The sequence below is a fragment of the Chrysochloris asiatica genome, unplaced genomic scaffold, assembly GCF_000296735.1.
Source record: "Chrysochloris asiatica unplaced genomic scaffold, ChrAsi1.0 scaffold00047, whole genome shotgun sequence".
NCBI lineage: Eukaryota > Metazoa > Chordata > Mammalia > Afrosoricida > Chrysochloridae > Chrysochloris > Chrysochloris asiatica.
In genome coordinates, this window is record NW_006408565.1 from 3,705,948 (window position 1) to 3,719,659 (window position 13,712).

The 13,712-nt window shown below is 52.8% G+C and overlaps 1 protein-coding gene across 2 annotated transcripts; it reads right to left on the reverse strand.

Moving 5' to 3' along the window:
- Positions 1 to 2,313: 2,313 nt before the first annotated feature.
- TINAGL1 (tubulointerstitial nephritis antigen-like 1) lies at positions 2,314 to 13,079 on the reverse strand. 2 transcript variants are annotated; one of them, XM_006862180.1, is made up of 11 exons: positions 12,740 to 13,079; positions 11,860 to 11,923; positions 6,615 to 6,707; positions 6,137 to 6,251; positions 5,003 to 5,126; positions 4,767 to 4,917; positions 4,454 to 4,643; positions 4,308 to 4,353; positions 3,774 to 3,897; positions 2,536 to 2,581; positions 2,314 to 2,454 (listed from the first exon to the last, which is right to left on the reverse strand). In XM_006862180.1, the coding sequence occupies exons 1-11, from the start codon at positions 13,059 to 13,061 to the stop codon at positions 2,314 to 2,316; spliced, it is 1,416 nt and encodes a 471-aa protein (XP_006862242.1). In that variant the 5' UTR covers positions 13,062 to 13,079. The 2 variants fall into 2 exon arrangements, with proteins under 2 accessions (XP_006862242.1, XP_006862243.1); XM_006862181.1 differs by lacking the exon at positions 6,615 to 6,707 and having other exon boundaries at positions 12,740 to 13,061.
- Between the last annotated feature and the right edge of the window lie 633 nt (positions 13,080 to 13,712).

A 13,712-nucleotide genomic window follows, 5' to 3' on the forward strand; every position in this document is an offset into this window, starting at 1 on the left:
CACCCAGCAATGGGCAGGATGGTAGGATTTCTTCATAAAGGGACCCCAAGACAGTAATCAGGAGGAGACACTGGAGGTTTGTCTCATTCTATTTATTAATGACATATTCATTATCAGGAATCTTGATGTGGTGCTGTGGGTTGCTGTGTTGGACTGCAAAGTTGGTTTGAACTATGAAGTTGGTGGCTCAAGCTCACCAGCCACTCCTAGGAAACCCTAAACAGGGTCATTATGAGTCGGAATAAGAACATTCATTATCAATATTAGAGAATATAATGGGGACTGATGAAGGTTATTGAAGGTAACTACAAAGCCCTCCCTGACCCCTTTGTGCATTTGCTCCAACTCTAGGGTCCCGAAATATAGCTAAAAAAGGGCTGGGGCGACCTCACACGAGTCAGTCTTGGGTGGAGCAGGAGACTCCAGAACCGGCCTCGCTCTGCCCTTGTCCCCTCCTTTCCCCATAGCTTCCGCCAAATGTCCTTGTAGAAAATTCCAGTCTTGCCTGGTCAAGCAGCCCAGAATGGGAATTTTTCCAGTGGGACGGAAGCAGTGAGGGGGGTGGGGTGAGTGGGCAACTGTCACCACCCCTCTTCGGGGCTCCCTGCCTGTTGTCCCAGGTCGTCTCCAGGGCTTGGGGCTGGCCTTGGATTCTTGGGACGGGCGGGCCACTGGCCCAGGGGATCCAGGCTCGGGACGTTCTAGCAAACAGGAAATGAGACAAAGGCGACCGCTTATCAGGCCGCCCAGCATTCCTTTCAGGTGATGCCCAGGGACAAGCCAGGTCCAGAAAGGCTCCTGCCTGGGGAAGCATTCCTGCAGAGGTGGACCACCCTCTTGCCTGCCCTCCAGGCCACCTGCTACCCCTGCCTTCCTTGTCAGCTGGAGGGGGGAGTGTGGGCCATTCCTCAAGGATCCCTGACCCTGGACGCAGTCCCTGGATGCCAGGAAAGGAAGGGCATCTTACAGTTTCTGTGCCTAGAAATGAGGTGGGCAGGAGGGAAGTGGAGGGGAGGCAATAGTCATATTCACTCAGTTATTTCACCAGCTGTGATGCTACCGCAGGCCAGCATCCAATGAGGGTCTCAGGGACTTACTAATGAACAAGCCAGTCTCTGCCCTCAGGAACTTCCAGGGAGAAGTAGGCAGACACTAGATAGATCAAATACTTGCAGAAAGGGCAGGGTGCAGGTATGCTCAGAGTGTCTAATCCATCCTGGGTGGAGTGGAGTGGGGTGGTCCAGCTTCCATGCAAATCAGTCATCCTTGGCAGGTACTGTCTGAATGAGGGAATCCTGGAGTTGGCTTGGAAACCGGAGTGGAACATGGTGTGGGTGGAATGGAAGACCCCTTGTGCACATGCTGGTGGTCTTTGTGAGACGTGAACATTTGGGAGCAGTGAGGGCTCCAGAGATGCCTGAACACACGTCTGGCAGTTCTAACGGCCTTGAAAGCCAGGCTGAGGCCTGGCACTGGAGACTGGGGAGGTGGGTGGGGACAGGGATGGGAGAGAGCCTTCTATTGCAGGCAAAAGAGAAAGGCCCTTGGCTTGGTGGGTTGCAGAGGCTGATCCGTAGAGTCAGAGGCTCTGCTCTTGTGGGCCTGTGCTCCCCTTGCCTGCTGGACAACGGCGCCTGTTCAGCTAGTTGGTGGGCTGGGCACTGACTCAGCATCTGAAAGGTGGTTCCCACAGGGCCACTCTTCTCTGGGGACCAAAGGCTATGCCATCCATGCCCCACCTCCAAGAGGATCAGTGACCTGGGCCCTGACAATTAGGGTAGAATGGAGCACTCAGCTTTCTAGTGCACCTACCCAGCCAACCAGGCAATCCTGTGTGCTAGCTAACCACATGCCAGCTTCCCCAATTTAGGCTTGGTTTTCCGTTCCCAGAGGCTGAAAGGCACTATAGTTATCAATACTTTGGTTTTATTTTAAAACAGTGAAAAGGAAAATAAATATCTTTGGAGAATGAGTAACGGGGTGGGGTGGGGTGGGGTGGGGTGGAATAGTGGGGCTGGAGACTCCAGGGTGTCCTGGCCTAAATGGTCTTGGGTGGTGGCGTCTGGGGCCTGGTATCTGTAGGCCCTGTCGTCCCCAGGCCAGGCCCTGTTCTGTCCCCGCTGGGAGGTCTGGGGGCTCCACCAGCCTCTCCTGCCCGCGGCTCCCAGGCCGGGCGCTGCGTCAGCGGAACCTGCGCGCCGAGATGAGGCCCATGGCGTCCGCCTGCGCCCACACCTCCGTCCCACGGGAAGTCTTCCGCCGGCTGCCCCACAGCTGGGACCCCAGGCCGGGCCCGGCGTGGTGCCGGAGGCCTTAGTGATGGCCCATGTCTTCCATGCCCACGCGGCCCCAGACGCCCAGCACAAAGCTCTCGATATCACACTCGTTGGCGCCGCGCACGATGCGAAAGTGACCCCTTTCGCCCCAGGCTGGGCCCCACGAGTTTGCCGCCGTCTGAAGAAGAGGAAAGGATGTGAGAAGAATGCCAGGAGGGCGAGGAGAAGAGAGAACAGGGTGCACAGCGGAGGGACTCACCCAGTACTTAAGCGTCCTTCCATCTGGCAGAGTCTCCTCTCCCCACCTGCAGGGGGCGTAGCGAAGAGCAGGGCGAGGCTGATTCAACTCTCTCATGAGTCTGGACTTCCCCCATCCCGCCCTGGTTGCCTTTAGTAATTTGGGTAAGACTCTTCTATCTTGGGCAGTCTCTGTCCCTCTCTGCCCATCCCGCCACCTTCACACCTGTAGTGGGTTTACCCCTCCAGTGTTGAGGGAAGGCAGTGGGAGGGGTTTCTAGGAACCCATGCCCTGGGAGCCAGTTCTCAGGGACCTGACACATTTATTTGCCTGCCCACCAATTCCCAGCTCTCCATCCTCACTTTGGGAGCCAGAGAGGGATGGGTACCAAGATTACAAGGAGGACACTCAGAAAGCATGGCTAATTTACAGCTTCTAAACTTCCCTTGCAAAATACATTTCATTGGTTGGAGAACTGAAATCAGTCTACCATCTGTCATTATGCCTGATGGGGAAAATGAGAGCTGGGTGAGGGTCCTACCCAGGCTGCTCAGAGTTAGGGAGAGTTGGGACAAGGGCTGAGACGGGAAGAGACTGAGTTTCCCTCAAACTCTTGTCTGTATTTCATGGGGTTTATTTTTTATCTCAGTGCATAAAGGAGCCTTGGTAGCGCAGTGGTTAAACTGCTCGCACGCTAACCAAAAAGTTGGTGATTTGAACCAGTGGCTCTGCAGGAGAAAGATGTGGCACTTGGCTTCTGTAAAGGTGACAGCCTTGGAAACCCTATGAGGCAGTTCTGTCCTGTTCTGTAGGCTCACTGTGAATCAGAATTAACTCCACCGCTGTGGGTTTGGGGATGTAAGGAAGAGACGGTGGTGGCGGTTATGTGCCGTGGAGTCAATTCTGACTCACAGTGACCCTGTACAGGGTTTCCAAGGCTGTAGATCTTTACAGGAACAGAAAGCCTCATCTTTCTCCCGAGGAACAGCTGGTAGTTTCGAACTGCTGACCCTGAGGTTAGCAGCCCAATTTGTAACCACTACGTTACCAGAGCTCCTTAAGGAAGAGACAGTCCCTAGAAAACCTCCAAAGGTCCCTAACAGCGTGGGCCAGGGAAATTCTCCACTTCTTCTGAGCCTTGTTTTCTCCTCTTTGAAGGAGAGTGCAGTCCTGGTTTGGCAGAGACACTGGAAGGATTCATAGCCAGGGCAACCCCCTGCTTCTTCCTTCAGGCCTCCTGTGCCCACCAAGCCTCTTACCCTGTGATCTTGACCGAGTGGGTTCCGTGCCTGCGGTATTGCTCTGGCCGCCCGTGGCTCACTGGTGTGTGGCTGTACACACCGCCCTGGTACAGGAAGAAGTCCTCATGCACCTCCATGAGTGCTGTGGGTGGAGGTCAAAGGAGAGCCCGTTCCACCCATCAGTGTAGGCACCAACTGCCACATCTAGAGATGCATGCCCAAACCCAGGGTCTCCTTGTACTACAGGGAGGGGACATAGCCCTCCCTGACACCCAATCCCACTGGACTTGCTGCTCAACACTGTACAGACCAGTCTCAAACAGGCATAAGCTTCAGGAACAAGGAGACGTAGCATTACCACTGAGTGGATTCTGATCCCCAGAGACCCCAGAAGACAGGGTAGAACTACTCCATAGGGTTTCCAAGGCTGTAAATCTCATGGAAACATCTTTCTCCTGCAGTGCAGCTGGTGGGTTTGAACCGCTGGTCTTTCAGTTAACCCCCTGCGCCACCAGGGCTCTTTGAACAAGGAGACAGGGGTGACGTAGTTACCTTGAACAGGGCCATTCTCCATCAGCTCCTTCATGATCTCCTTCTCCTAGAGGGTGGGAAAAAAGGGAGAAGAGGATTCTTCAGGGACCAATGGCTGACTCCCATCTGTCTCCTGCCTCTGACCACTCACCCAAGGGCAGACTTACATTGGAGCCCAGGCGGTAGACAGGCGTGACCTGGTAGATGTCATTGCCATGGACATGGCTGTTGGGGCAGCGGGAAGTGGCCTGGCGCTTGCCCCGACCCATGGCCCGGCTATGCATCATGCAGCGGGGCTCCAGGCCCACCTTGTCCCGCTCATGGCCTGAGACTGGGTAGCAGAGGTCAGATACAACCCTGGAGGGGCAGCAGGAGGGAGCAAGGGCAGAGTGAGCAGAGTGTAGCATGGCCCAGACCCTGCCACATGGTTTCCGGGGTCCCCGCCTCAGACCTGCCCTGCCCACACCCCTGGCTGCTCACCCTCGACGCCGGAGGAACCACCAAGCACCATCTAGATGCCCACCACGGCAGCCCTGTTGGTTGTGAGTGTCACAGGACAGCAGGTTCTGGGGTGACAAGACAGGCGTCATGTGTCCCAGAGAATGAATTGAGACTCGATCAGATGCCACAGCTGTTGGAGGAGGTAGAGGAACTGTTTGGGGACTCAGGTCATGGCCCTCTCTTCCCACCTCACCAGCCCCTGGCCCTGGGCATACCTGCAGTGGAGAAGGCCCAGGAACCTGCACAATCCCCCTGGTCAAGTGGCTCATGGATCAAGCTGGGCCACTTTTCAGAAGCCTCAAAGGCTACGGGCAGCACCTCCCCTGGGCCCAGCACTGTCTGCAAAGCAAAGACCAATCCATCTGCTTCTGCCCTGGCCTGCTCCTCAGAGGCCCTTGGTGTTGGTGGACCACCAAGTGCCCTGGGTCTTCTTCAGTTCGATCTTGAGTCCCCCTGCTGATGAGGGGTTGCAGCTACTTTAAGTGGAAGAACCAAGTACCAGCAAGTACCTCTCCGTGCCAGCTGGACTCCGGTGACTAGACCCGATTTACAACAATGTCAGCTGAGGCCAAGAAGAGGGAAGTAGCCAGACCAGAGTCACCTGGTCTTTCTTTTCATTGCCAACCCCTGCCTCTTTCCTCCTCTGCCTCTCTGATCTGTCATATACTTCTTCCCATCAGGACCTTGGGCTTCAGGCTGAGGCCCCAAAGGGCAGGGGCGGGAAGAAGCAGTAGGGTCCCGTGACCAGGCATGCTGCCAAGGCAAACAGCAGGAGGCAGAAAATAGCCAGAGGCCCGAGGGAGTAAGGGCAAGGCTGAGTCTTGTCACCCCAGCCTTGGACTGAGGTCCCTTTGCAGGAAGGTCTACTCCCAACCATCTCCTCCTCCTCCCTGCTCAAGCCTGGTGGACAGAAGACCCTCTGGCACATGTCCTAGTCCTATAGTGCTGAATCTCCCTTCCTACCCTTTGGCTGTTCAGAGTCTGTTCCATTTCTTCCTCCAGAATGTTCTAGAAGCCCCCTTCTCCCCCGGGGTTCTGCTGAGTCAGCATTTATTTCTGAGAATTGCTGCTTTGGCCAGAACTGGAGGAGTATTTGTCCCTCCCTTCCCAAAATACCAAGATGACCTCCTGGCCTCTTGAGCTCTGACCCAGTCATTCTGGGACCAACAGAATTTTTCCCAGGCTGGAGAAGCCAGGCACGGACTGATGCTGGAGCTACAAAACTCAGAATCCGAGCATCGGCTCATCGTGCAGCACTGTTTATCACATGCAGGACACAAATGCCAGGAAAGGGCCTGGGGTCCCAGGCCGTGGGGAGATGGCAGGCTTGTGGGCCAGGGTAGACTCACGTGAATCTCATTCATGTTCATGACCGAGGAGGATGGGCGGATGGTGCCCAGGCGATAGTGAATGCCTTCATCCAGGGTCATACCCCAAAAGGCACTGTGGTTCCCAGCCCTCCACCTGAAGGACAGAGGATGGAAGAGGGTCATGAATCATGCAGGGGTGAGGGTCTTAGGGTACATGCATGTGGGTGGGAGAGATGCAGCTAGCTAAATGTTACCAAACCAACTCCTGGTGATCCCACATGTGTCATAGAACGGTCCCACAAGGTTTTCATGGCTATGGCCTTTCAGAATCAGACAGCCTTTCAGAATCAGACATGGCACTACTGGGTGGGTCTGAACTACCAAGTTTTAGGTTGGTAGCTGAGTGCTTAACTGTTTGTGACACCCATAGACTCATGAGTAGAGTCTGAGGGTGGGTATGTGTCTTCTATGCTGTGCGCACATATGTCTGCTGGGGTTCTTCCCAGGGTTCTCTCACCCATAGTGACCATGGTTGATGGCATTGATCATGTCTTGGTCCACCAGGCATGGCTCCTGGTCACACTCCCACTGTCCTTTCTCCTGGCAGGTGCTGATGAGAGAAGGGAAGAATGGGTGAATGAGGCTTGGGGACCCTCTGAAGGGAAGAAGCCTCAGAGGTCAAGATGGCCTGGGGTTTGGGACCAGCATCTGGATTAGAATTCCTAGATGATTCCATCCAATCTTGTGATTTTAAATGTTAACTGCATGCAGACAATTCTCGAGGTTCCATCTGCAGCTCAGACCTCTTCCTGAACTCTGGATCCAAGGATCTTACTGACACTCAACATCATCAGTGGGTGTCTAACAATAGGTCAGACTTAACACATCTCAAACCGAACTCCTTTCTCCTCTGCCTCCCCAGTCAGCTTCTTCTGCAGCCTCAGAAAGTGGTAGCTCCATCCTTTCTGGTTGTTGTTAAGTACTGTGGAGTTGGTTCTGACTCAGAGTGACCCTGCACTGGGTTTCTGAGGCTGCAAATCTTTATGGGAGCAGAAAGCCTCATCTTTCTCCTGTGGAATGGCTGGTAGTTTTAAACTGCAACCTTTAGGTTAGCAGCCCGATTTGTAACCATTACGCTACCAGAGCTCTTTTCTGGAGCTCAGGCAAAAACCTTGGAGTCACCCTGGACTCCTCTCTTTCTCTCATGTGCTGAACCAATCCATCAGCAAATCTGATTGGCTCTGCCTTCAGATCACATCCAGAATCCGAGCCACGCATCACATCCTTCTTGCAGCCACGGTCTACCCACCTTTCACCCAGATTACTGCTGGAGCCTTCTCACTCCTCTGCCTCAGTCCTGCCTGCCCTCCCCCCTTCAGTATATTTTTAACGCAGAGCAGCCCTGTTAAACCTAAGTCATATCACCTCACTCCTCTGCCCCAAATCTCCATTGGCTTCACACTGCAGAGTAAGAGCCAAAGTCCTTACCATGATGGACAAGATCCTGTATATCTGGGTTCCAGCAGTGCCACTGACTCCACATTGGCCTAGCGTTGTTCCTCTGACACACCGCCATGCTCTTGCCCCAGAGCCTTTGAGCTGCTCTTCCTCTCATATCCCCAAGGCCCACTCTTACTCCTTCAAGTGTCGCCTTCTCAGACAGGCCTGGCCTGGCCTTAAACGTTGACCTCTCTCATACCTACTATCCCCCTTCCCTGTTTTATTCTTCTCCTTATATCACTATCTGATAGACTATGGTGGTGGTGGTGTACTGTTGAGTCAATTCCAACTCATAGCAACCCTGTATAGGGTTTCTGAGGCTGTAAATCTTTACGAGTGCAGAAATCCTCATCTTTCTCCTGAGGAGTGACTGATGGACTTGAACTGCTGACCTTGTGGTTAGCAGCCCAAGGCATAACAAACTATCCTATCAGGACTCCTTGACACATCATATATTTAGTTATTTATATTGTTTATAACAGAGTCCTGGTATGGTGCTGTGGGTTAATGCACTGGACTGGAAGGTCACTTTGAACTGCAAGTTTGGCAGTTCAAGCTCACAGCCACTCTTTGGAAACCCTATACAGGGTCACTATGGGTCGGAACCAACTCAATGGCACTTAACAACAACATATTGTTTATACTTGTTTCCCCATAGGCTTTAAATTCTTTGAGGACAGGTATTTTTTTGTAGATTTAGTGCCTAGGAAAACAAAGCCTAACCACCCTAACTCCAAACAAAAATAAATACACACACCAAACAAATCATTGTTATCGAGTCAGTTCAGAGACATCCTCTAAGACAGCCGGAGCCGAACGGCCCCCGTAGGGTTTCCAAGGCTGCAATTCTTCACAGAAGCAAATTGCCACATCTTTCTTCTACAGAGTGGCTGGTGGCTTGGGACCACTAACCTTTTGGTTTGGAAATAAGCGCTTAACTGCTGCACCACCAGGGCTCTTAAACAGAATCTGTTGTTACTAAGCACCATTGAGTAGATTTCAACTCACAGTGACCTTGTTTAGGGTTTCTGAGGAGTGGCTGGTAGGTTTGAACCACTGACCTTTCAGTTAACAGCCTGGTGGTTATCCTACAGCGCCACACCAGGATTTCAAGCAGAACCTACTGTTGTTTAGTGCCATCAAGTTGGTTCCGACTCATAGTAACCCTGTTTAAGGTTTCCAAGGAGCAACTGGAAGATTTAGTAAAAAAAGAAAAAAAAAAGTTGCCGTTGAGTTGATTCTGACTCTTAGCGTCCTTATGCGTGTCGAGTAGAATTGTGTTTCACAGGGTTTTCAATGACTGATTTTTCCTGAGTAAATTGCTAGGCCTTTCTTCCCCAGTGTCTCTAAGTAGACTTGAACCCCCAACCTTTCGTTCAGCAGTTGATCAATTTAACCGTTCACACCACCCAGAGAATCCTAGTGCATAATGTTGTTGTTAAGTGCCATCAAGTTGGTTCTGACTCATAACAACCCTGTATAGGGTTTCCAAGGAGCAGCTGGTAGGTTCAAGCCACCTACCTTGTGGTTAACAGCCAGCCCAGTACTTATCCTACAGTGCCAGACCAGGAGTCAGCACATAATAGGTCCCCAATATATATTTGTTGAATGAATGAATGACTGAGGGTTCCAATCCCAGCTGACAAGTTCTGTGACCTCAGTCAAGTTCTTTAAACTCTCTCTGCCTCAGTGTCCTCATCTGTAAAATGAGGATAGGAATTACCACAGAGTCCTAGTGACACAGTGGCTAAAGCACTTGGCTGCCAACCAAAAGGCTGTCGGTGTGAATGCATCGGCCACGCCACAAGAGAAAGATGTGACGGTCTGCTTACGTAAAGATCACAGCCTTGGAAACCCTGTGCGGCAGTTCCACTGTGTCCTACGGGGTTACTCTGAGTTGGAATCCACTCGACAGCAATGGGAAGAACGCTCCTTTCCAGGGTGAAATGAGGTTCGTAGAACATGGTGCACAGGCAGGACCTGGCCATTTTACGGCCTAGAGAATTATCTTTGACTACTATTCTCGTTACAAAAACCTCCAAATCCTCCACTTCTCTTGAGTTTTAGTCTTTTATCTAATTGTCCTCCTGATAGCTCCTCTGGGTATGTGAATGACATCGCAAACAAAATGACCAAATCTACCTTCCCCAAACTTGCTCCTTCTCCAGCATTCTTCAACTGAGAAGATAGATAGCACGTTATCCACCAAAATTCCGAGTGGTCTTGGTGCTCCCCGCCTACGTATCCAGTCCATCAGTGAGGCCTGTGGATGGCAGACTCTTGAATCCCTCTGCCTGTCACCACTCCACTGCTGTTTCCATCACATTTCACCTGGGCACCAGCAATGGCCTCCTAACGGGACCTTCCACTGCCCCCTGGTCCCCACCCTAGACACCCTGCCATCCATTCCCTACCTACCCTGAAGCCAGAGAGATCTTTGAACAAGTAAATCAGATCATGTGATCTCTCAGTGGCTTCCCAGGGGACCAAAGAAATTCTCAGCACAGCTTATGTGGCCTCTAGGATGTGGCCCATACCAGCCCTACCTCCCGGCTGCTCCTGTTCTCTCTACCTGGACTCTTGGATTCATCTCCCTGGGGTTAGCACATATGTCTTTTGCCTTCTCCACACTCTTTTCCCTTGTAACACATTGTCATCAAGTAGATTCTGACTCAAGGCAACCCTCTGTGTTACAATGCAGAACTATTCTATAGGGTTTTCTTGGCTGGAACACCAGTTGCCACAGAGTTAGTTTCAACTTAGGCAACTACAAGTTATAATGATCTATTTCTTTGTGGGTGTGGTTATTTGTCCACTAGACAAGAAGGTCCAGTAGTTCCACAAGCTCAGGGATTGTGTCTGTTGTGTCCTGGCTGTGTCTCCTGAGGTAACACACAGTAGGTCTTCAATAAATAGCTGTCAACTGAACAGTTGAATTCTAGGAATTCTACAATGCTTTTATGAGCTCTTAACTCTGCTATTACAAGATGCTAAACTGCATTCTTCCAAGCCGCCTGAGGCTCCCCACCTCCACTGTTGCCTTTTAAGGAGCCTCAAGGGAAACCAAGACTCTTGTAGGGCAGGGCTTTCCATCCCAGGAGCCGGGAGGGACACTTTCAGGGAGAGATAGAGGAGGGTCTGTCTTTGAGGCAGGGAGGTCTCTCCTTGCCCTCCCTTTCCCCCTGTATTGGGTGGGGCAGCAGCTCTTATCCAATATCCCTGGGGACCCACACATCCTCAAAGACCCACAGACACTCCTCCACACCCCCCCTCAGACATAAATATACAAGGACACAGTTACACCAGGCTGTCCCAGTGGGGCGGTGGGCTGGTCAGTTTTTTCCTGCCACCACCTCCTCTGTCCTAGGGCTGCCCAAGCAGGTCTACACAAGGCTGGTGGCAACAGGTCCCAGCATTCCAGAGGGGGGCCTCTGAAGTCAGGCCCAAGGACCTAAGTGGGACCTGGGCGTTAACCCTTTGGTATCCAGAGGCCAGCAGAGTTCATGCAGGCACTCACAGTCCTGCCATGCGTTCTCTCACCCAGACACGTACTGAAATGCACAAGTCCCCACACTCTCAGTGACCCAAGCACCCCTCACCCCAGTGAGGCAATGGAAAGGGCTTATGCACATTCCATTCCAAAAAGTTTCCTTCTCCCCAGGGCCTCTCAGGGACTGGAGTGGGGGCTGGGGAAGAAGGGGCACTCCAGTATTCCCACGATGGCATTCAAGGGTTCCTGTGTACCACTTCTCCACTTTCCAGCTCAGGCCTAGAGTTGAGTTGAGGATGGGGGGCAACCAAGGGCCCTTTCTCCTACTGCCAGGCCTGGCCTGGTCTCCAAGGGGAGGGAGGAAGGGACCACATTCCAGGGAAGTCCCTGTGCGCAGGCTGGCCAGCTGCCAGTTCAGTCATCCCTGACCCTCATCCGGCCTAGGGCAGTGAATGCTGAAGCCAGAGGTTTCCTTCCTGGCGCCCCCCTCTCCGACTCTCATTAGACAGCAGTAAAGGCTGGGAGGGGCAAGGAATGACTCTTAGCTCAGGGACGTAACCTAAGGCCATGGCTGACCACTTCTGGGGAATGTTGTTACACAATGTGGACATGTTCAGTGTTGAAATGCTCATGTTACAGATGAGGAAACTGAGGCTCAAAGGAATAAAAAGGACTGGCTCCATAGCAAGTAAATGACAGAGGCAGAATTTGAAACAAGTGTGTGGGTCACAAGGCCTACCAGCAAGCCCCCTCCCATGCCCCAAATACTCACCAACGGTTACAGTTGTTCCAGTATGTTCCCCAAACTGGATAGACGCGACCCTCATGCATACATCCTGGTGCGGGGAAGAAAAGAAAAGTGGGTGACCAGGTCCTTAGAGGGTCAGGTCAGCCACCTCCCATGGCCATCTCAGTTACTACATCCCTTGTCAGTCCCAGTCAGCTATCACTCAAAGTACCACTTGAACTCTCTCTTGCACCACCAACTGCTAACTGGGAAGCTCATCAGTGACTCCAACTTGGATACCTCTTGTTTCAGTTGGATACTAGTCACCATTTAAATGACTTCAGATGGGGAAGTGAAGGCCCAGAGAAGGTAGGCAACTCCCCTAAAACAGTATAGCATTTGGGGGTAATAACCCAGATATGTTGTCACCCAGCCCCCCAAAACCATTGAATTGTGGAAAGGATTTCAAGTGTATTATTGGACAGAGAGGCAAGTGCATGAGGAGAGGGCTGGAGGGATGAACAGACTTGATCCCCCTCTCAGGGGGATCAGTGAGCAGTGAGTGAGCTTTGGGTCAGAAGACCTTGAGTAAAGGCAGATGACCCTGACTAACCTTGTGTGCTTTATCAACCTGGTGGTGAGTCAGCAGGCGGGGCCAGCACCTTCCATGTCCGGAATGGAGACAAGACTGGGAGAAAGGGCAAAAGGCTGCTCTTCCCCTAGTCCACTTAACAACCTCACTGACCAAGGCTTTTCTCTCTCCCAGTCTTACTGGAGAGATTCAAGTAGTCTGAAGGGGCAAGGAGTGGGGTAGGGTCTCATTCCCTGATTCTAAACCTCCCCTAGAAATGTCAATGCACCAGTCTTGCTCCTGAACTTGGGAGTTGACACAGTGACCCACCCTCCTGGCCAACTTGGTGCCCACCTTGGATCGGGGGGAAAGGAGGTGGCACCCCGAGGCAGAAGTCCCAGAAGTCAGGGCAGCAGTCAGAGACAGTACGGTTGCAGAAGAGATCACAGTAACAGGTAGCTCCCAGGTAGGGTAGGGCGCAGTCGTCGGCGCGACCTCGGCAACACAGGTCCTGTTTTTCGCAGTACCGACCGCCGGCATCCCGAATGCCCCGCAGGTGCAGACCCGGTGCTAGATCTCGGCGGCTCCGACCGCGCCGACCGCGCCGGGTGCCCTGGACCACCAGGTCAGCAGACAGCAGCAGCAACAGCAGCAGCCTCAGTGGACATCGCCACATGGTAACTCCTGGGCCTGGGAAAGGCAGAGGGCAGCTGTCAGAAGCGGTAGGCAGCAGAAACCTGGCACACCAGGACCCAATCTCCCAGCTTCCTGGGGCGGTGTGTTAGTTCCAGGGGGTTCAGCAGGTTCAGAGACAGCCATTCCTGAGTCCCCAGGCAGGACATGGACAGAGGAGCAACAGCTGATTTTACTGGTAGCGGGGAGGAGGAGTAAAGGGGGTGGTGTGCCTAGGGACCTTCACGACTCAGAAGGTAGACTGTGGCATACTTGGTGCTCCCCACCAAGCACCAACCCATCCATCAGACCCTCTCCTACCCTGGGTCTTACTATCCTTCAATCAGCCTCTAGCCCTTACTTGGGTCCTTGTCTTTGCACCCTTGTGCCTCTTCCTCTGTCTTTCCTGTCCTCTCTCTGTCCTGTTGTGTGTCCTTCTGCCCCCGCTCCGTTGTCCTTCTGTCTTCTGTCTTGGTCCCTCTGCCTCCCTCCTCCTCCTTTCTCTGTCCCAATTACACCTTCCCTGTCTGAACAGGGGAGCGTCCCTACCTGTTGAGGTGTGTGGGCTACGTTCCAGTTGCCCCACGTGCTTCCTTCTCCAGGCTGCGCAATTGACCCACCGACCGCGCGGGACTCTAAATCAAGAGAGGAGCGC